The sequence below is a fragment of the Acinonyx jubatus genome, chromosome A2 (genome assembly GCF_027475565.1).
Source record: "Acinonyx jubatus isolate Ajub_Pintada_27869175 chromosome A2, VMU_Ajub_asm_v1.0, whole genome shotgun sequence".
Taxonomy (NCBI): domain Eukaryota; kingdom Metazoa; phylum Chordata; class Mammalia; order Carnivora; family Felidae; genus Acinonyx; species Acinonyx jubatus.
Window position 1 is genome coordinate 141,211,002 of NC_069383.1, and position 24,014 is coordinate 141,235,015.

The window sequence follows — 24,014 nt, forward strand, 5'->3', positions numbered from 1 at the left end:
GGAAAAAGGTAATTCATATACCTTTCTGAGGACAATAAAATTGAAACAGGCTGTTTAGAGATCAATTTGACAGTGCATATCAAATGTTAAAATGTTGATATTTCTTAAACCAAGGAATTCTACTTCAGGAATTTGCTTTACAAAAATAGCAGCACTGATGTTCACTGAAGCACTTTTTGTAATAGCCAGACACTGGAAACGATTTTAATGTCCATCAGTTGGCAGTTGATTAAATCCATGTGGTCCGTCTGGACCATGGGATACTAACTCTGCACCCATTAAAAAGAGTGATTTTGGAATGATGGAAATGTTTGGAACTACATGGAGGTGGTGTTTGTACAGCATTGTGAATGTACTAAAGACCACTGAATTGTTCACAAAAATGGCTAATTTGTGTTTATGTGATTTTCACCCCCCTAAATTACTTTTTTTTGAATAATGAGTCTTATATACTAACATGGAGAGACATATTGTTGAATAAAAAGAGAAAACATTCTGGTTTTTTGTGATTGTTGGCAAATACATTTAAGAGGTTTGGAAAGATCTAGAACAAACTTAGTAGCAGTTACTTCCAGAAAGTAGACTTGGGAAAATGAGGGGATTTGTACTTAATTTATATACTTCTGTAATGTATGAAAATTTAAAGTTAGTGTAAGTTCCTTGCAAACTGGCAGTGGGGAGGGGGAATTTGAAGTTGGGTCAGGGGTTGAAACTGTTACAAGGTGGGCGGTTGATTCAAGTGAAAGTGGAAAATGTCTTTCATTTTGAATCTTATTTTTGTGTTTTCCTCTCTTTCTGCTCTTTAATTCCTACCCCAGCTCTAATCAGAAGCGAAAACTGAGATCAGTGAGTAACCTGATGACTCACTTTGCTTGTTTTGACCTTTCCCTGCCTGTGGCTAATTGATTCTGAGTAGTGAGGATCTGCAAGCATTAGTCTGGTCACTGTTTATAAGGGCCTGTTTTCAAGAGATCACAAGGATTTGCAAGATACCTTTAGTGAACTGCGTATTTGGTGCAAGTCCTTTCTTGACCAGCATAGGGCTGGTCCAGTGATCATGAGCTCACTAATGAGCCCAGGGGCTGATGGATGCCTGTGCCAGCCTGAGGAACTCATGTTGCTGCTTGCAAACAGCTAGCTTCCTGCTTCTAAAAGGTTGTGGTAATACCTTGAAGCCCCTTAGAAGTTTCTTTTTACATTTTTCATTTATTCATTTTTTTCTTGAATTACAAAAAAAATTTATAAACTAGAATAAAAATCACCTATAATGTCATCAGGCAAAAAAAAAAAAAAAAAAAAGAATTTTGTGGTGTTCCTTTTATATCTTAGCTCTTGTGCTTTTTTTCATAATTACAAACAGTATTCATGTACAGGTTTTAGTTCTGATTTTAACTTACATAGAAGGGATTTTTAGCTGTTAAAATTATCTCAGAACTGTCTAATTGGCTAGATAATATACTGTCAAGCAGATGAATTATAACTTATTTAACAATACCCTTATGTTGAATAGCTCTCATAAAATTTACTTTCTTAAATTTTATTGTTGAATCTCAAAATATTTGGAAGCTAGAATATCTTAGTGATGACAGCATATATGCCACAATCAAAATCAGTTCTTGCCCTCAGGAAGTTTTTAGGTCAGAGCAGGTGACCGGGAAGTGTAACAAAATGTGATCATTGCTGTGTCAGAGATATGCCCAGATTGCCCTGGGACAGAGTGGGACAACATTGGTAAAGGCTTTCTTAAGGGAAGAGTTTGAGTTATATCCTGAGGACACTTAGGAGTTAGCCAGCTAGTAAATGGAAGAAAAACATTCTCAGAAAAGAAGACTGTTTGAAGGATGCACAGAGGGATGGCAGAACATGATTCATCTAGGAAATGGCAGATTGCCCAGTAGGGCTGGAGAATAGAGGACTCACGGGTGAGTGGCAGGAGGTGAATCTAGATATATAGAATGTGGTTAGATTACAAGAGGCTTTCTATGCCAAACTGAGGAACTTCTCACTGAAGGCCATAGACATGTGGCCACAGCCTTGCCTTGCTAATTGAGAACGTGGTTTTGAGTGCAGAAACACCTCATTGCTTTGGCAAAGTTTAAGTGTGTTGAAATCTTCTAGGATGAAGGCTAAAGATGGTGCACTTAGCTTTCTTCTTAATCATTTGTATTTGTCATGAGAAGGCACTCTGACAGCATGTTTCAGCCACAAGGGTGAACTTTGGGTAGTTAGAACACCCTGAAGTCTACTAGAACCTCTTTGGAAAATAAAGTATGTCAGGGCAGGCATCATTTGCTGCCAAGATAGTATTTAGTATGTATATTTGTTGGTACTTTTCAAGTTGACAGAATCCCAACTGAGATTAATGTAAACAGAAGGGGGAATGTATTAGCCCCTTAATCTAAAAGTGACCCTTAAAAAAATAAATAAATAAATAAATACATACATAAATAAAAGTGACCCTTAATGGCTTCATGCACAGTGGGATCCAGAGGTTTAAACAGTGTGGGTAAAGCTTGTGCCCTCCCTCCATCAGTCTCTCTCTCTCTCTCTCTCTCTCTCTCTCTCTCTCTCTCTCTCTCTCTCTCCTTCATTCTGTGTGTCCCTTTATTCTCCACAACAGCAAACAGACTTAACCACGTGAATAGAGAGAGTTGTGGCAGGAAATTCCTGCTTATGTTATCTCTTAAGTTCACAATACCAAAGGAATAAAGGCCCTTCCACTCTTTCTCCCATGCACCACTTAGCAGATTTCAGGGAATCAGGTGCTGCTCCCTGAACCGGGGTGGAGGAGTACTCTGACTGGTCAGGTCTGAGGGATCCCACCCTAACTGCGCACCAGACCCAATACCCAAGGATAGCAGGCTTCTGTTCCTAGATGGAAGAGAAGAATAGGAATACTGGCCAGATGTAAAGGACATCCACTACTGTTAACCCTTGTTCTTCTGAAGAGGGGGCTGTCTCCTGGAAAAAAAGAGGAGCCCGTGGCTCCCCTGAGAGCTGCCTCCGTGCATGTCTCTTTGCTGTGTCCAGGTCTCACAGAACGGATACTCCCAGCACATGTGTGAAGGCAGCCCCTTTGCCCAATTTCCCTTAGCACGTAGGCTCAAGAAAATGCCCCACTTCCCAAAAGGCCTTGTGGCATTGTCCTTTCTTTCTTGCAAACATCTGATTTATGTTCTGTCAGTGACAGGAAGCCGCTCAAACGATCCACCCTAGTCCTGCCACTGCCCCCATGACAGTTTGTTTTTCTCATTGTTTAGCGTTCCATTAGCTTCCGCAGTGAGAGCCGTCCTGACATCCTCACCCCCCGACCCTGGTCCAGAAATGCCGCCCCCTCAAGCACGAAGCGGAGAGATAGCAAGCTGTGGAGTGAGACCTTCGATGTGTGCGTCAATCAGATGCTTCCGTCCAAGGAAATCAAACGTCAGGAGGTAGGCTTGGGACCCAGGAGCTGGCCCTGTGTCTGGAACAAAATGCACTATAGGCGGGAGCCAAACTGGGTCTATCTACACCACAGGCTCCGAATCAATTCTTCCTTGCATTTGTAGGAGGACAAATGGGGGTGTCAAACCTTGTAAGGAACTAAGAAACCAGCACCCAGCTGGGTAGGTGGTTCCTGCTTTAAAAAGAAACTGATGCGAAAACCTGAATTTACAAAGAAAATGAATTAGGAAGTGTCTATTTAGGATCCTGGAGCTCACAAAGTTAATCACTTTAGGTATATTTTGATAGCAACTTCTAGAATATTTTAAGATATTTGATTGATAAAACTTTGATTCTGTTTTGTGGAAAACTTTTCTATGGAAGGCAGTTAATTTCATTACCTGTGAATATTTGGTACCAATGGCCCTAAATGACTGTGGTAATATTGCCCTTTATAGAAAGCTTGTCAGGTGCCAGACTGTGCCAAAACACTTTAAATGTGCATCATCTAGTGAAACCCTTGGAACATCTATTTCTGTGGAAAACCTGACATTGACAAAAGGAATACTTGAAAACTTTCTAGGTTTTGGACTCAGCCATTCTTTTCTAGGAATCTATCTGCCAGACACACTTGAACACAGATGAAAAGATATATATGTAAGCATATTCATCACAGTAATGTTTATAATAGTGCTAGAAGGAGCCTGAACATCTATTGCCAGGGACAGGCTAAATAATATGTCTCTGTACATGGAAGACTACGTAGCTGCAGAAACACAAGAAGTGCTGATGCGCATGTACGGATGGCTAAGTGGATAAAGCAAGGCACAAAGTAGGGTGTGTTATGTTCTTTTACCATTTATGTAAAAGAAAGGAAAAACAAATGTATGTGTGTACGTGCATATATTTGCTTGTAGAATCATAAAATATTTCTGGAAGGACACACAAGGAACTAATAACATTGTTGCTTCCTGGGAGGGAGCTGGGTGGCTGGAAGGAGGTTAGAAGGAAAGTTTTCACCACCTACCCATATGTACACTATAAAATTTGAACTATGTTGTGTTTTTTTTTTTAATGTTTATTTACTTTTGAGAGAGACAGAGTACAAGCAGGGGAGGGGCAAAGAGAGAGGGAGACAGAATCCGAAGCAGGTTCCAGGCTCCGAGCTGTCAGCACAGAGCCCAACGCGGGGCTCGAACTCACCAACCTTGAGATCATGACCTGAGCCGAAGTTGGACACTTAACTGACTGAGCCACGCAGGCGCCCCAAATTTGAATTATGTTAATGTATTATCTAGTCAAAAGAAATAGTAAAGCATTTAAGGGGTGCCTGGGTGGCTCAGTCAGTTAAGCATCTGACTTCAGCTCAGGTCATGATCTCGTGGTTTGTGGGTTTGAGCCCCACATCAGGCTCTGTGTAGACAGCTCGGAGCCTGGAGCCTGCTTCGGATTCTGTGTCTCCCTCTCTCTCTGCCCTTCCCCTGCTCACGCTTGGTCTCTCTCTCAAAAAACAAATAGACATTAAAATAAATAAAGTGAGATGCTAGGTGAAAGCACACTTAAAAAAAGGCATTTAAAAATAATACATGCACTGAAAAAAACCTGTGAAGAAACATGGCAAGATCTTAATGATGGTTAAAGATGGTATTACGGGTACATTAAAATTTTCTGCTTCTGTGTTTTGTAACACAAAAGTTTCGTAACTTTTTTGTGTTTTCCCAAGTGTCAATAGTATAAATATGTAATTTGTACAATCTGATAGAGGGAAGGAAGGAAGGAGGGACTGATTCTGCAGATCAGATTATTAAGGCACAGTGAATATACATTCACCCATCTACAGCGTTACAGAGCTGTGATTTGAACCCAGGTCCTGTCCTACTCCAAAGCCCATGGTCTTCATGGTGACAGTGTGCTGCCCCACAGCAAACATCTGAATGTGGTGTTTCTCAGTATGGGGTTCTGGGGTTTTCCTCTCCTGGAGGCCACATCTGGAAGTCAGACAGTCAGGCCTGTGGAAGTGAGCTCTAGTAAAACAGATGTATAAGGAAATCTGAGGAAGGTCCAGATAAAGTCTAGTTAACTGCATTGTGCCAATCCATTTCCTGGTCTTGGTAATGCTCTGTAATTATGGAAGATGCCACCACTGGGGGAAGCAGAGTAATACGTGCACAGGACCTCTCTACACTATTTTTACAATTTCTCCTGTGAGTCCATAATTATTTCAAAGTAAAAGGTTAACAAGATAGAGTGCCAGGAGGGCATGATATGGAGGCTTTACTGGGCCTCAGGAGGGGCCACCATGCACTGGCCTCTAGTACAGTATTCTGCCTCCACCTGCTTTACCTGAGAACAAACTCGTTGTCTTATAGTCCACCAGCCCTAGAGATGGAGGGCACTCTCCAAGCCTGCTCACTTCTTCCCTTTAGTCTGAGAGAAATGTAGTAGTCCCCAAACCGTCACTCCTATTAAAGGACTAAACGTATCACCCTTCAACAAGTAATGTTTGCCAACAGTTTAGACTCCCAGATGAGTGAAAGAGTATCCTACGCATTATAGTTCTTCAATTATGATGGCTTAGCAGAGCCAAATTAGAAACGGTCCATTTACACACTCTTACACACAACTGGCTCCTAGAATATTATTTATTGTACTGTGTAGGGCTGAGAAGTAATTTAGAATGAATTAACTCCACCAGACATTTAGAGTGATAAAATATTGGATTCTTCCTACAATTCCAGCCTCAAGACAAGTGGCTGATAAGAATAAAGCTTTCTCCTGAGATTCACCTTCTGTTGAGTAGAGCAAAGACAAATTGTGATGGCCCAGTTCATAATACTTCCATGTCCATCACTGAGAACAGACCCCGAAATCATTTATGATGGCTGCTGCGCACACGAGAGATGCAGAATCCAACTGTCATTATTTTACCTAAAATAATTCCCTCTTGCTCTGCGGCACCCGAGTTCTGTAACATGAAAGATGACTTCCTGGGTTAGAAACATATGTGAAACCTCTTTCTCCCACAAACAGGTAAGCACATTATGCAGAAGTTTTGCAAAAATTGTCCTTTATAGGTTTTAGCTACTAGATGCATTTGCTACAGGTTAATTTAACTTTTTAAAGAATCCTTTAAAAATACTTAAGAAGTTGGTAGATTTGGGGCTTTGGGCAACAGAACCAGTGCTGTTTGAATTTGCTCTCATAAGTGGAATGTTCAGTGGATGTGTTTTTTCTTTGCTTATAGGCAATCTTTGAGCTTTCCCAAGGAGAAGAAGACTTGATAGAGGACTTGAAATTGGCAAAAAAGGTAAATATGAATCCAGTGGTCATTTGGGCCACCTCCTTTTTTTTCTTCTTCTAGGTAATTTCACATTTCTAAGATTGTGCCGTATGAGAACTCTTTTTTGTGACTAAGACAGGCCATCAACAATTGAGAAGAAACTGCACCAACCAAGTAGGGGGGAAATGGCTCAAAACAAGAAGGTTCTCTGGACCTGGTGTCTGTCAGGGTTCTCCTGTGCATGTCTCTAAGGCACCTCAAGTAATACTTGAGTTTAATCAGAAAGTGTTCACAGAGGCCTGGCTCTACATATATTTCGTTGTCTCTCACGTGGGGCCTCCTTACCCATGGAAGAGAGGGTGTGGATGTCTGAAACTGGAACTGTGTCTTAGAAATAAGGTCGTTTGAATCTCTTAAGTAGAGAGAGTGGTAAAGTGAGACAATTGCATGCTATCATATAAGCTAGGGTCTTTTATATAGAAACGTGTGTTTTAATTACATTGTGTGCCGGAGGGGAGAGGAAACCTGTGCCTTGTAACCTGTATAGTCTTGACAACAAAGCTTTCCCAAAACCTTTCCATTTCAGTGACCCCCATGAAGGCTGAAATCCAGATTCCTTCATCTAATATTCCCAGCCTCTTTAAAGAATTAAGGGTTGGAAAGATGCCTCCCTTCTCTTACGTGTCCTTAGTCCAGATTCCTGCTGATATAAAGTGTCCTCTGTAGCATTCCTGGGAGATGGCCATCCACGCTTTGCTTGGACACAGCCAAGAAACTGAGTTTTAGGTGGGGCTGGAGGAGGAGGAAGACAGAGATGACAGAGAAGGCGTTTAACTCTGAGAGACATCTTGCTCCCCCTTCCTGTGTCAAGACCAAGGCTAAGCACCTTATGGGTGTTTCACTGCCTTCCTTTTGCTTGTGGCGGTTCTACCTTCCTGGAGAGCCTTCCTCTCCTTTCAACCATCCGCATCCAGCCGTCCTCCGGGAACTAGCTCAAATCTCAGTTCATTCTTCACCAGTATTTACTGCTTCCTTCTCCATTCAGACAGCTCATCTTAAATCTGCTCTGAATACTCCAGCTTTAATTCTCTCACCCTCGAGGCAGTTATGATTTGATTGATTTTTGCTACTATGTGATATCTCTTCTGTTTTTAATCTTGAGCTATTTTTTAAACATATATCTAATTATCCATGTGTTTTTCTTATCTCCCAATGAGCTTTATAAATATCCTTGGAGGCAGGGATGGTGCCATCTGAGTCTTTGTGCTCTATTACAGTGGCCTATTACTGTGTGTTCTTGTTTAATTATCATTAATAAGAGGTGATAGGATTAACAGAGATTTTGCTGTCTTGGCTTCAAAGCAATCATAAAGGATGCCACCACTTTTTCTTTCTTCCTTTACTTAGTTTAGATATGGACTAATTGAAAAAGAACCTGTTAGTAACTAATTTTGTATAAACAGATATTTTTAAGCTGCAGGATCTTCAATAAAGTAAATTTTTAAAACATCATATGAATCAAATCTTCTCTATACTTAGGATTTGTGCTCTTGCCTAAATGTAGGCTATATTAGAATAAAAAAGCTTTTTAAAAATCTGCTTTGGTTTATCAACAACCGCAAAAGGCTCAAGGCAATACTAGATTCTTATCTGTTCTAGCTACACCCATCTGCTGCTTCCATAGCATTATGGGAGATGTTGTTTGGGGAGAGCCAGGTATTTTGTTATTATGTAGGGCCTCACAGACACAGACACCATTTTACATTAACCACTTGCTTCCTCTGATTAAAAAAAAATGTTTTTAATGTTTATTTTTTTGGGAGAGAGAGAGAGCGTGCGCGCGCGTGCACACACACATACACACACACACACACACACACGTGCACACAAGTGGGGCAGGGGCAGAGAGAGAGAGAGAGAGGGAGAGAGATTCCCAAGCAGGCTCTGCACCATCAGCACAAAGCCTGAGGTGGGTCTCAAACCCCCAAATCGTGAGAACATGACTTGAGCCAAAATCAAGAGTTGGATGCTTAATCAACTGAGCCACAGGCGCCCCACTTCCTCTGATTTTAAACGTTTGCTTCCATCTCTTGCCTTTCTTATGCAGGCCTATCACGACCCCATGCTGAAACTCTCCATAATGACAGAGCAAGAGTTGAATCAAATTTTCGGAACACTGGACTCTCTCATTCCTCTACATGAAGGTATAATTTTGTTCACACAATGAGTCATGACTTGTGGCTTTAATTGAGTCATCTTACAAGTCATGATTATGTAATAACTTGATTAACCCAGAATCTACTTCCAGTCCTGTTCATATTTGAATGCCTAATAAAATAAGCATGCTGGTTTTTTGTTTTTTTGTTTCTTGACCAGAGCTCCTTAGTCAGCTTCGAGACGCTCGGAAGCCTGATGGCTCCACTGAACATGTTGGTCCCATCCTCGTGGGCTGGGTAAGAAGAATTCTCTGGTCTTGATTAAAAATAAATTTCAATAATGTAGATGGGAGTTTCATTTAACTAGACTTCTTTTGTTTTTAAGTTTATTTTTGAAAGAGAGAGAGGACAAGCAGAGCAGGAGCAGAGGGAGAGAGAGAGAGACAGAGGATCCCAAGCATACTCCAGACTCTGAGCTGTCAGCACAGAGCCCAACACAGGGCTCAGTCTCAGGAACCGTTAGATCATGACCTTAGCTGAAATCAACAGTTTAGACGCTTAACCAACTGAGCCACCCAGGCGCACCTTAGCTAAACTTTTCTTTGTTGGCAAATGTTGGTTTTACTTTAGAAGAAATTTAAATGGCAAATTCTTAGCCAAATTTATCATTCTGTTTAGGCTTTATCTCTTTAAAGTATGGAAACAATTTTTTCCTGATTATGAATTCATAGCATTGAAAGATAACTTGGCCTTTGGCAGTAAGTAAAGGCACATATAAGTAAAGGCAGTAAGTAAAGGCAGTAAGTAAAGGCACTAGTTTTATATCAAGTAAAGTAAAACTAGTTAACATCCAATTTAGGCCAATTACTAATAATACAATTATTACCCTTTCTACTCCAGTAAATATTCAGAGACATATTCTTATCCACCACCACCAAAAAAAAAAAAAAAAAGTGCTTTATTTAGGCTACAAAAAAAACCCCAAAAAACTCTCATGGTAAAATGTAATTTCATAAGCAAGTAGTACTAAACATTGTTAATGTTCAGCATACATCTGATTATAAGTAACTTCATAGGAAGGCTTGGGATTATGCTGACCTTCATCCCAAATAACCCATTCTCTTTCCTAATTGAACAAAGAAATCAACTGTGACCTTAGATTAGGGGCTTATGGGTCAACAGATTATGGTCTTGGGTGGAATCTGTGTTTGGTTGGGTGCGTAATGCGGTTGTTCATTTGTCCAGGCATGCACTATTTTCCCAGTCCTCACCATTCCCTGTTACTAGATTTTGGTTTCCTTGGAGTCTTGTGTGCACCACCCCAGCTGCAAGTGGTCTTCAGTTGTTATGAAGTGGGTAATAAAAGCAGATCACTTTCATGACTTCTTCCAGGCAGGATTAGATCTCTCATGTCTCTGATCCACACATTGCTCCAGAAAAATAGGCAGGAAGTGCCACAGCAGCAAGCTTTAAAGTCATTCCACTGTTTGGGGAATGTTTTGTGAAGGTTAAAAATCCTACTATCATGTGAGTTCTCTTTATCCAGTTACATTTGTATTTATATTTTAAACTTCCTGTGTCTTCGAGTTCCTACGTTTTGACGTTGATCTCTTATCCTAACTTCTGCTTTTTTTTTTTAAGTTTTTAATTTATTTTGAGAGAGTCAGGGGAGGGGCAGAGAGGGAGAGAGAGAATCCCAAGCAGGCTCTGCACTGTCAGCAAGGAGCCCGACACGGCTTGAATCCACGAACTGTGAGATCATGATCTGAGCTGAAATCAAGAGTCAGATGCTCAACCTACTGAGCCACCCAGGTGCCCTTAACTTCTGCTTCTCAATTACTTCCTTGATCAAGAAATTTTGAGGGTTTCATGACTGAGATAGCTTTAGTTCACAAGTCAATTTTAGCACTGAGGCCAAAATATCCCAAGGACACCTGAAAGACAAGCAATGTTCTGAGATGAATAATTTAGAAAATGTGCCTTAATATTTCAGGAGAGGCATTCATCTTATATTTTTGACTTTCATTTTATTATAAGCTGTGGTAGATGTTTTAACTTCTTTAGCCTTCAAAGAAATTTCTCTAAAGAAAGCCAGCCAGCTGGAGACAGAGAAGGTGTCATGAGAAGAGAGATTCTGCCTCAATATTTCTTAAACTTCCTGAGTCTGTGGGCTGCTTTGATGGCCAGGGAGGGGGGGTGGGGGACAATGAGGCTGCACACCAGAATTAGCAGGATGCCTGCTCTGTGTTTGATGAGAAGGCAACATAGGACGACATGGTTTCCTTAGGCATCATGTACAAATTGTCAGTTCATGCCAGAAGCAAAAGTGTTGGTGTTTGCCTCGTAATTAACTTTTTCTGAAATAAATGTCTGCCACTTTTATTAGGAAATTGGTTTGATCTGGGGGCAGCTTTTGCAGCCCTTTTCTGTACACACTCAGAGGAAATGTGACTACCCCCATTGCTATCTGAACCCTTCAGACATCACATGAGGACTTGCAGCTTGAAGAGCAGCCCAAGATTAAACAACCAGCCCATTGTGACCAGGCCTCACGAGAACGGCCCTTATTGATCAGGCCCCACGAGCTGTTAAATGTTTTCCCTCTTTAAACTGCAGATGTGTGCATGCGAGTGGGAACTGTAAACCAAGTGGTACATCTGTTTGAGTTCTGGTCTTTTTAACAGAACAAAATAAACATCTGAGTGGACTCTGAATGAGAAAAAGTCAGAGCCCATTCGACCCTGAATGAGAAAAAGTCAGAGCCCATTCGACCCATGAAAAATTGATTTATTTGCCGCCCCCCCGCCAGCTTCCAACTCCCTCAAGGAAAAAAAGGTGAAAAAAGAAACCCTTTTAAACAAATGAGCCTCCCAAGTGGGACAGGCCTGACCAGTCCTTTTGACCTTAGATGAATCAATTACTTGTACTTTGAAGACCTAAAACAGAGTGGTGGTTTTCTCAGGGAGCCACTGTGGTCACTGAGGATCTGTCTCCTGGGCGGGTAGGGCTGATTTCATTCACCCCTCCATCGCACAGAAACAACCTCCCAAGTGACTTACCTTCATGCTAACATTTTTTCAGTAATAAAATAATTGATAAGTTCTCCAAGCAGCAAGTTCTTGTGTTAATTTGGTTCTAATTCCATTTTAATTGTATAGAGAGAGGCAGAGTGCATGGAAGCAAAAAACAGATTTGTTCTATTGCTTTTCACAATGTTAGGGAGTTAGAAAGAATTTCTAAAAGTGAAAGAGTTTCCCTTATAAGTTCTTGATAGTCTATTTAAAGACATGTTGTGTAGTTCAGAGCTTTGGGGGGAAGGGTGGGGGAAGAACATGCTTCAGGCCGGTTTTGTCTCTAGCTGGGCAAGTGGTTTTGTTTCTCTAAACCACAATTTCTGCAGTAAAAATATCCCAGGGATAAATAATAACAATAGCTAGTACTTATTGATTCTGTTTTTTTTTTTTAATGTTTATTTATTTTTGAGAGAGAGAGAGATAGAATGTGAGCTGGGGAGGGGCAGAGAGGAAGGGAGACACAGAGTCTGAAGCAGTCTCCAGGCTCATTTGGGGGAGAGAGAGAGACAGAGTGTGAGGTGGGAAGGGGCAGAGAGAAAGGGAGACACAGAATCCGAAGCAGGCTCCAGGCTCTGACCTGTCAGCACAGAGCCCAAGGCAGAGCTCAAACCCACGAACCACGAGATCATGACCTGAGCCAAAGTCGGATGCTTAACCGACTGAGCCACCCAGGCGCCCCAAGTACTTACTGATTCTTAACCAGAAACCAGGCTCACATACTTGTTATCTGCCTCATCTCATTAAAAAATAGTATATGCCTTTTGTAAGTGGGGCAACTGAGGCTCAGAAGAGTCACCTGATACTGTCCAAGTTAGGCTTTGAAACATAATTATACCTGGTTCCAGAGTCTGCCCTCTTAACCACTGTGTTATCACCTCTCATGTTTTATATAAGTGAATGTGCATGTATTTGGGAACCAAGATGTGAACATTCTTCATTCTCTAACAAGTTACAGATCACTTGTGGCCTTTTCTAGCCAGTGGGTTGAACCAGATAGCCTTTCAGGTCTTGCCCAGGAAATGAGCACCCTGTCAGGTGTGAACACAGGACCAGAGCTGGATTGGGTTGCCATGGCAGCAGGAATAGCAGGATCAGAGAGGAATGGCCCACTGGACGGTGAGCAGCAGTGTGGTTGGAGTTCCTCACTAGTATACATCCGACAGTTACTGCTGATTTGTTTCTCTGTAATGAAAACATTCGGCATTTCCAGGTCTTTTCAAAAGGCGAGGAAGTGGAAATGAAATTAAGAGGGCCTGAAGCTCTTTTTAATTAACTCTGAAAATCTAAATTACAAGCCACAATACCACATCTGGGGTGTGTGTGTATGTGTGTGTGTAAGTAGCAATTATCATTTACTTTCAGATATAAGGTTGAGGAAAGAATTTCTGCAGCTCTTTTTTTAACACAAAGGTTTGTGTTTTTTTGTTTTTTGCTTTTTGTGTTTATGACACATAAGGAAGGTAGACCTTTCCAAAGAATGTTAAACTCAACAGTGGACTTAAACAGTACTTCCTTGGTATCTTTGTTTGGTTTCAGTTGCTGAGAAAATAATTTCAGTAAGAGGTACCAAAAAAACACCACAATATTTATACTTTGACCCATTGTTCAGATGTTGCCACAATTTATTTTTAAGCCATGTTCCCAGACCATCAAATATTACCTAATCTGGTAACTATTAAGCATTCATTTATTTGTTCATTTGGAATATAAAGTTTGAATGTCTGCTGAATGATAGGTCCAATGCAAAGTGTTGAGGATGCAGAAATTAAAGCCCCTCTTGCACTGAATCCCTCCATAGGGCAGGTATCCTGGTAAATGTGGCTTCTTAATCCAAGGGAGAGAAGCAAACACTGTGGGGGCCATTGGCTGCATTTTATTGTTTCTGCTACCTTTCTGGGAGCTGACAGCCTGTACATTAAGATGGTGAGTCTTGGGTGCCACTAATAGGGAGGAGTGGAAAAGGGAGATGAACAGCCCCTTCACTGGGTCTCTGACTCTGTGTTTGCATAATGTGACTGATGGGACATATCAGGGGAATTAGTATTTTGCTGGAAGGAAGGAAGATAGAGGAGTAGAAGTGTTCCGAAGTCTTTAAGCTTAAATTGTTCTTTGCATGGTATTGTGATGTTAACCATTAGGTACAGCCAAGAATCTAATTTAAAAGATGTTTCTAAATGCTTCCCGCATCTAATCTTTTACTAATTGTACTTTGGCTTTAAGTTCCTGGAGTTCTTCATAATTAGTCCGCCTTGGAATCAGGTAACCTTAAACTAATATAGAGATGCTTGCATGGAGCCATGCAAAGGGCTCTAGAGTCTGACACTTTGCTTTCTTTTTATGCCACTAGGTCTTCTAGATGAGTTTCTTATGAATAATTTTAAAAGAAATCCTGTTTTGTTTTGTTTTTTAAAGATAGGAGGCTTTCCCCTCACCAGATACTTTTGGAAATTCAGGAAAATTTTGAGCTGTATGCGTATACAGTTATTCTGGTTCTTTTGCTCCTAGCTTAGATTGGCAGAAACGCAAACAAATTACGATGGGGTCTTAACAATCAAGAAAGTAAATACACAACTAAGAAAATAACTGTCCCTCAAGCAAGCTAAAGCCTAAAACTGTTCATTCCCTGCTATTTAAAAAGTTCTATTAATGGTGCCTGGTGGCTCAGTTGGTTAAGGGTGTAACTCTTGATTTTGGCTCAGGTCATGATCTCATGATTCATGAGTTCGAGCCCCAAGTCAGCTCCGTGCTGACAGCGCGAAGCCTGCTTGGGATTCTTTCTCTCCCTCTCTCTCTGCCCCTCCCCAGCTCATGTACTCACTCTCTCAAAATAAATAAACTTAAAAAAAAAAAATTGTTGGTTGAAAATTCCACTAGTCTGTCTCCTCCAGCCATGCAGATAAGGGAATGTTGGCCGGGCCTGGAGACCAGTTTTGTTCAGTCCCCACATGTGATACTAGCTCATAGCTTCAGAGCACAATTGGTTCCACACTCCAAGCCTCCGTTGATGTTTTTTTCTTAGCTGCCTTGTCTCAGCTCCTACGACAGTTACTGCAGCAATCAAGTAGCCGCCAAGGCTCTGCTGGACCACAAAAAACAAGATCACCGAGTCCAGGATTTCCTGCAACGATGTTTAGAATCCCCCTTTAGCCGCAAACTGGATCTCTGGAATTTTCTTGATATTCCAAGAAGCCGTCTAGTGAAATACCCTCTGCTTCTTCGAGAAATCTTGAGACACACACCAAATGATAATCCAGATCAGCAGCACCTGGAAGAGGCTGTAAGTTCATCTGTTTCTTCCTCTCTTTCCCTTGTTGTTTTCTCCCATAATGTCTAGGAGGTTGCGTGAGTGAAGGGTCTCTGGGGACATGGATGGGACCCAGGGGTCTTGGTTTCCAGGCTTGGAAGCTGCCAAGTCATGTTTTTATTTTGCAAGTCACTTCTTCTCTCTCTGCCTCACTCTCCTAACCTATAAAATGCAGTGTTTACGTGAAATACACTCTAAGGTCCCTTTGATTTCTAAAAGTTCTTGCTTCTGTACAGGTGCCTCTCTGATCTGTAATTACGATTAATAATAAACTGTAATGTTTATTACAATGGTTGTGAGGATTAAGATCTCTGGAGATTTTAAATTGAATGTCTTTGTGTAGTTAGCAAATGGGAGTTGCCTCTTCCCTTAGCCCCTGAACCTATTTGTGAAGTTGACACCTATTTCAGATCCAGCTCTCTTTGGCCTCTGATTACAGGGAGGGACCTAATCAAACGTCCTGCTCACCAGCAAATGTTCATTAAATATGGGGAGAGACAGATTCTTAGTAGCAAGAGAAGACCAGGAAAAATGGGTCCATATCATGAGAATATTGTAAACGGTGAGTGTTCTGTCCAGAGAGCTTGGGTCTGATTGGGGTGCTCTGCGGGACAGGGAGGCAGTGGCAGGCCAGGAGGAGCCAGTGGCCTGAGAAAAGGTATGGAGAAATGACAGGACAGGTAATGTCTGGGGAATACTCTGGATCAGTCTGCCCAGAGAAGAGGATACTCTGAGGAAGCAGCAGGAGAGAAGGCTGAGGATGGGAGTTCAGATCTGGTTATGAGGATTTTAAATATCAATTTGAGATATGTTTCCTTTGTTGTGTTTTGTTTGTCTTTTTTCCTTTTTTTTTTAATTTGTTTTAATGTTTATTTTTGAGAGAGAGAGAGAGAGAGAGAGAGAGAGAGACAGAGCTTGAGTGGGGGAGGGACAGAGAGAGTGGGGGACACAGAATCCAAAGCAGGCTCCAGGCTCTGAGCCATCAGCACAGGGCTTAAATAACTCGCCTAGAGCCAGAGCCAGCAAGTGATGAGATTTGTGTCTGAACTCTGCTGGTGTGGACTGCAAATCCTGTGCCTCTTCCACTTCTTTATGCTCCTACACCACGGAGCTGAAAGCCTAGATGCTTCTTTGAGTCCCCCTTGCCTGGAGAATTGCAGAAAGCTATCTGGGGCCACCAGGCTTTGTGGAGAGGGCCTCACTGGTGCCGAGCTGGGCCAGGTGCCTCCTTGTAGGGATAGTGAAGAGTGTAAACTCTCTTGACTAATGGCAGACACACACAGACCAGGTCCCCAGTCCTGCATAGATGGGGGACACAGGCACTGGGTATGAGGCCCATCTCACTTCATCATGTCTGTTCTTATTACTAGGACGAGTACAGTAGCATTGCCTCCTCTCCATATTTCATCCCAGCAAGTGTGTGGTCTGCAGGAATGAAAACAACAGGGAGCTTGAGCTAGTCTAAATAATTACTTTTTTGAAGCACGTGAGTTTGCTCTGAGTTTACTGTTAAGATTTCTTCTTTTTAATATGCAGCATGAAAGAATAATGCTGTTTCCAAGATCACCCAGTGAGCTAAAGTTTGGGTTTAAAAACAGATAGGAATATAATTGTTTGCAATATGAAAGGATGGACCGGTTTCCCTAGTGCAAAAAATGTGATGTCATTTTTACAAGTTGAATCTGCACCTAGTTATTCAGGCAGATTTGTGTGTGAAGCATGGAATAGCTGTATTTCAAAATGTCTGCAAAGCAAGTCTTCCTGATGCCCATTTATACATGGAAGCACAGCAATGTTTTTTGTGGGCTGTTTTCGTTGTTGTTGTTGATGATGTTTTTGTCTTTTCAAATTCCTCTGGGCATTACCCCAGATGGGCAGAAATATTTAGCCCTGTACTCTTGGGTACATTGTGAATGCTTGATAAACATAAAATCCATAGCACCAATGTAGCTTGAATTACAGATTCCCTGAATAAATTTTCCACCTCTGAAAAGGGGAAGATCAGAGAACTGTTAACAAATTGCTCCTACATCCAATTGTCCAGTCCTCTGATTAGGTCTAAAAAAAGGCCTTGCTTTTACTGCAGTGCATAAACTACCACGTTTTTATTAGAATTTCTTCATAGTGTTTTGGAGGGTTGATAGACATTTTCCCCAAAAGAGAACATTTTTAAATAGAACTTAGGATATTCAGAAATTCCAGAGGTCTGGTTGTTTAACATTTTAAATTCTAAGGAACGTTTCAGCCCAAACCTGATCTGGCAGACCGTCCTTTCCCTCTGCCCACCCCTGTTCCCTAGCTCCTTAAAAAAAAAAAAAAATCACTGGAAGCAATGAGAACAGGTCCTGCTGTTCCTGCAGTGCTGGCTGCTATTCCTGGTTCATGTCACAAGCCTACGAATAGATGATATTACCACTCAAGGAACTAGACAGGGTTTTCAGATTTCACTTTGAGGATGACGATTACAGCCTGTGTGGGTTTAACCCTTGTTCTGTTACCAGATATCTATCATCATCTTGCTTTACCAGTCATGTCCCTTTGGTTTGAACCCTGATGAGAGATGCAACAATAAATTTAACTTAAATGCAAAGCTACTGTGACTATTTGCAATGCAGTCTGCTATATTCAACTGTATTTCTTGCTGCAATTCTACAAAATAAATTCCGCTCAACACCCAGTGCAAAGATTAGATGCTTATGGTGTACAGGTGGATATAACTAAAAGGCAATATTTTAATAAATGAAAGCAGACCCGGAGGTGCTATTTTAATGTCCACAAAGAATGTGGAATTACACTGATATATTCTATTGTTTTGTCTCTATTTTTTCAAACATCAAAGAAAGACGTAGCATTTGACAGTAGTCATAGCTGCCCCAGGAACCACTGCAGTGTTTGAGCTTATTGATCTTCATGTGATGTGCCAGCTGTTCAGTTTCTGAGTTAAATTAGGAAGTGAACATGTATTTATGCCTATAGTACATCATCTTTCTGGTTTCCTGGATACTTATACCAAACTCAGAAAATTGACTCAAGACCCAGTTAATTACAGGTATACCTAGTAATAGTAAACTCTAAGAAGAGCCACAGCAATTAATGCTACTGGTTTAAAAATAAGGGAAAAGTATGGATTCCACTACATATTAAAAATGTAATAAGGTAAAAGATCAAAGTAGACTGGGTGCCTGGGTGGCTCAGTTGGTTGAGCATCGGTCTGAACTCAGGTCTTGATCTCGGGGTCATGAGTTCAGGCCCACATTGGGCTCCACATTGGGCTCCATGCTGGGCATGAAGCCTACTTAAAGAAGAAAAAAAGATTAAGGTAGGCATAAAACGATTTTTCAGATACCTCCCATATATTCTTTTAAAAATTTTTTTTCAACGTTTTTTATTTATTTTTGGGACAGAGAGAGACAGAGCATGAACGGGAGAGGGGCAGAGAGAGAGGGAGACACAGAATCGGAAACAGGTTCCAGGCTCCGAGCCATCAGCCCAGAGCCTGACGCGGGGCTCGAACTCACGGACCGCGAGAAGTCGGACGCTTAACCGACTGCGCCACCCAGGCGCCCCCCCTCCCATATATTCTTAAGCTTCTTGAGGGCAAGGACCCTGTCTCACTTCTTTGAATGCTGCCATCTAGTTCCACACTGAACCCATGATCAACAAGGATTAATTGAATTAATTTGAAGGATGAGTCATTGCTTTAGTATGTGTTGTGAAATTTCTTTTTTTTTTAATTTTTTAAGTTTATTTATTTATTTTGAGAGAGAGGAAGAGAGAAAGCAGGGGAGGGCCAGAGAGAAAATCCCAAGCAGGTTCTATGCCGTCAGCAAAGAGCCCAACGCAGGGCTCGAACTCACGAACCATGAGATCATGACCTGAACTGATATCAAGAGTTGAACTCTTAACCAACTGAGCCAGGCACCCCTGAAATTTCTTTTTTTTGTTTGTTTTTGAAAGTAACAATAATCAGTCATATTTGAAAACCAAAACCAAGAGGGGAGGGAAAAAAAAAAAACAAAGAGAAAGTTTATGGACCAAAGTGTTCTTTTTATTATTTTATGTTAATAAAACTAGGATTAATTTCATAGGATTTATATTTAATGCCAGATTGACATTAAAGTCCAAAAGGATTGTTTTATGATACAAAAACCCTGGTTTTTTTTTAAATGATACGTTATTTTTTTTATTGTCGAAGTAGTGCTACCACCAAACGTTGGGAAATAGAGGAAAGAATAATGAGCTTTGAAACTTGTAATAGCTACAGAAGTATACAGATTATGCATCTGTTCATAGGATACAGTCACCAGACTTCAGCGCAGAGCTGTAAGATCTTATGTCAGACTTGCGTAGAAGTGCCAAAGTTATAACCGGGTAGAAGTTTCTATCCAATTGGCTTTGGGCAGAAGGTATCATTTCATTAGCATGTGAAAAATAATTACTTAACACTTAGATTTTACTGCCAATTTAACAGATTATAAGATGTGGTAAGTTCTCATGGAGTAAAGGCCTCTTTTAAAACCTTGCTTTTCAGCTATTGGTTTGTTTTTCCGTTAAGTAACCATTAAGTGACCAAGGAGAGTCCTTATTAACGTTTCTCATCTATTAAGCTCTTTCCTATTAATACCACCACAAGTCCTGGGTTGCAAAGGTGGCTAAATATTCACAAATCAATCAGCGTGATACACCATACTAATAAAGAAAAGGATAAGAACCATAGGATCATTTCAACAGATGCAGAAAAAGCATTTGACAAAGCACAACATCCATTCATGATAAAGACCCTCAACAAGGTAGGTTTAGAGGGAACATACCTTAAAATCATAAAGGCCATATATGAAAAACCCGCAACTAATATCCTCAATGAGGAAAAACTGAGAGCTTTTCCTCAATGGTCAGGATCAAGACAGGAATGTCCACTCTCACAATTGTTAGTTAATATAGTCCTAGAAGTCCTAGCCACAGCAGTCAGACAACAAAAAGAAAGAAAAGGTATCTGGGCACCTGGGTGGCTCAGTCGGTTAAGCCTCCAACTTTGGCTCAGGTCATGATCTTGCAGTTTGTGAGTTCAAGCCCTGTTTTGGGCTCTGCTGACAGCTCAGAGCCTGGAGCCTGCTTCCAATTCTGTGTCTCCCTCTCTGTCCCTCCCGCCTCGTGCTCTGTCTCTCAAAAATAAATAAATGTTAAAAAAAAATTTCTTAAAGAAAAGACATCCAAGTCTGCAAGGAAGAAGAAAAACTTTCACTATTTACAGATGACATGAGACTCTATATAGAAAATTCAAAAAACTCCACCAAAACACTGCCAGAACTGATAAACAAATTCAGTAAAGTCTCAGGATACAAAATCAACATACAGAAGTTGATTTTCTATACACCAATAATGAAGCAGCAGAAAGAGAAATTAAGGAATCAGCCACATTTATAATTGCACCAAAAATATTAAGATACCTTGGAATAAACCTAACTAAAGAGGTGAAAGACATCTTCTCTGAAAACTGTAAAACACTGACTGATGAAAGAAATTAAAGATGACACCAAGAAATGGGAAGACATTCCATGCTCAAGGATTGGAAGAACAAATATTGTTTAAATATCTATGTTACCCCAAACAGTCTGTACATTTAATGCAATCCTCATCAAAATACCACCAGCATTTTTCATAGAGCTAGAACAAAATCCTAAAATTTGTTTGGAACCACAAAAGACCCCACATGGCCAAAGCAACCTTGAAGAAGAAAAGTAAAGCTGGAGGCATCAGAATCCCAGACTTCAAGTTTATATTACAAAGCTATAGTGATCAAAACAGTGTCGACTGGCACAAAAGTAGACACATAGATCAATGGAACAGAATGAAAACCCAGAAATGAACCCACAACTATATGGTGAACTAATCTTTGACAAAACAGGAAAGAATATCCAATGGGAAAAAGACAGTTTGTTCAACACATGGTATTCAGAAAACTGGACAGCAAAAGAATGAAACTGGACCCTTTCTTACACCATACACACACAAAAAAACTCAATATGGATTAAGAACCTATATGTGAGACTTGAAATCATGAAAATCCTAGAGGAGAACACAGGCAGTAACCTCTTTGATATATATAGGCTATAGCAACTTCTTTCTATATATGTCTCCTGAGGCAAGGGAAACTAAAGCAAAAATAAGTATTGGGACTTAATCAAAATAAAAAGCTTCTGTACAGTGAAGGAAATAACCAACAAAACTAAAAGGCAACCTACAGAATGGGAGAAGATATTTACAAATGACATATCTGATAAAGGGTTAGTATCCAAAATATGTAAAGAACTTATAAAACTCAACACCCAAAAGATGAATAATCCAGTTAAAAATGGGCAGAAGATATGAATAGATATTTTTCCATATGGCCAACAGACATAAGAAAAGATGCTCAACATCACTGATCATCAGAGAAATACAAATCAAAACCACAATGAGTTATCACCTCACACCTGTCAGAATGGCTAAAATCAACAACACAAGAAACAACAGGTGTTGGTGAGGATGTGGAGAAAGAGGAACCCTCTTGCGCTGTTGGTGGAAGTGCAAATTGCCGCAGCCACTCTGGAAAACGTTGTGGAAGCTCCTCAAAAAGTTAAAAACAGAACTACCCTACAATCCAGCAATTGCACTACTAGGTATTTACCCAAAGAATGCAATAATGCAAATTCAAAGGAACCCATATACCCCAGTGTTTACAGCAGCATTATCTACAATAGATAAGATATGGAAACAGTGCAAGCATCCATCAACTGATGAATGGATAAAGAACATGTGGGGGTGTGTGTGTGTGTGTGTGTGTGTGTGTGTGTGTGTGTGTGTACACACACACACACACACACACACACTAGATTATTACTCAGCCACAAAAAAAGAATGAAATCTTGCCATTTGCAATGACCTGGATGGAGCTAGAGGATATAATGCTAAGGGAAATAAGTCTGAGAAAGACAAATATCATGTGATTTTCTCATATGTAGAATCTAAGAAACCAAACAAACCAGCAAGGGGAAAGAGAGAGAAAGGTGCAAATGAAGAAACAGACTCTTAACTATAGAGAACAAACAGGAGAGGTGAGTGGGGGATAGGTTGAATAGTGATGGGGATTAAGGAGGGCACTTGGGATGAGCACCAAGTGTGGTATGTAAGTGTTGAATCACACTACATTGTACACTTGAAGCTAATATTACACAGTATCTTAACTCATTGGAATTTAAATAAAAACTTTTTAAAAATACTACCATGAGAAATATGGGACTGTTTGGTCTTTTCACTATTAGAGGACAGAGGACCCTGCTGAGGAAGTCATCATTTTGCCTTTGATTGGTGTCACTGAGTTTTTACTCAACTAATTTTTTGTTCCTTTGGTTTTTAGCATTTTCTAACTTTTAGACATATTCATGTGATAGAACAACAACACATCAAAATAAATGCCCACTGATTGTGTATGAGTGCTGTATTCTTGTTGCTTTGTTTTGTTTCATTCTGTATTAACAACAGTACATCCACCATTGCTCTGAAATCTCTACCCCTAATTTATTTACATGTGCTATGGGCATGGGTATGAGTGTATGTATATAGACAAATGGTTCCCATCGTGATGCCTAGTGTCTTTTCTTTCTATTTCTAGTTCTCTGTCCTTTATAAATCATTTATGTTTATCACTAAAAAGATATCCAAACCATTTCTTCACACCCAATTTGCAAATACCGTTTGTACGTTAGATTGAGTACCTGTAGAGAGACCTTGAAACTGAGTTCAAATCCCCAAAGATGTTCCCTTCTTGGGCTACTACATTTGCTTTGTTTTTTCTCCTTGGCTGAAGTTTTTATATGCCTATGTTTTCAACATTGTAAGCATGTTTTAGGAAATGTGCAACATAAAGCTCAGTAGTTATGAGTCCTGCACATTGAAAACTGTACTTTATATCTCTTCCTCTCAAATAGAAGTATGCATCAACATCAGTTTTATAAACAAATATCTGTACCTGTATATAAATATATATGTGTGAATATGTGTATCTGTGTGTACATGTATAGATGGATAGCACAATATATTAAAAGCATTTATTTATTTTTGCTGTTTCCCAAAACAGCAAGTTAGATAACAGAATCTCAGAATTAGATGCAAATCTATCTTGGTGACCTTCTAGGCTGAGCCCCTGGTACTTCTTGGTGTGGATGGTTTGCTTACTTTCCTCCTACTGTCTTCTTTGTTTTCACAGATAAACATCATTCAGGGAATCGTGGCAGAAATCAACACCAAGACCGGGGAATCTGAGTGCCGCTATTATAAAGAGCGGCTTCTTTACTTGGAAGAAGGCCAGAAAGACTCTCTAATCGACAGCTCGAGAGTGCTGTGTTGTCATGGAGAACTGAAGAACAACCGAGGCGTGGTGAGTGGCTCCTCTTCTTCAGTGGTCTCCTCCTGGGCCTCCCCCAACACTTAAGCCATTTGATGCTAAGCCTCCTGTTACTGTGCCTTCCCCATCAAGCATCTTCAGACAAAAATTGCTTTCCAGTGTTTTTTATATCACAGGATCCCATATATATATATATATATATATATATATATATATAGTTATATATAGTTATATATAGTTATATATAGTTATATATATAGTTATATATATAGTTATATATATAGTTACATACCTTGTATATATGTATTTCTATATTACACATATAATTTATAAATAATATGGGTTGTGTGTTTCTAACTTATATTTATATATATATTACACAAAGTATAGATTA

General features: G+C 40.3%; 1 protein-coding gene across 9 annotated transcripts in view; it reads left to right on the forward strand.

The window, feature by feature from the left end:
* Window positions 1-24,014, forward strand: part of ARHGEF3 (Rho guanine nucleotide exchange factor 3) — a 304,214-nt gene that overhangs the window by 273,098 nt on the left and 7,102 nt on the right. For all 9 annotated transcript variants that reach the window (XM_053219207.1, XM_053219206.1, XM_027039037.2 and 6 more), the window contains 6 exons: window positions 3,261-3,431; window positions 6,668-6,730; window positions 8,811-8,907; window positions 9,080-9,156; window positions 14,953-15,210; window positions 23,483-23,653. In XM_053219207.1, the coding sequence (XP_053075182.1) occupies window positions 3,261-3,431; window positions 6,668-6,730; window positions 8,811-8,907; window positions 9,080-9,156; window positions 14,953-15,210; window positions 23,483-23,653 (837 nt within the window). The remainder of the gene's footprint in view (window positions 1-3,260; window positions 3,432-6,667; window positions 6,731-8,810; window positions 8,908-9,079; window positions 9,157-14,952; window positions 15,211-23,482; window positions 23,654-24,014) is intronic.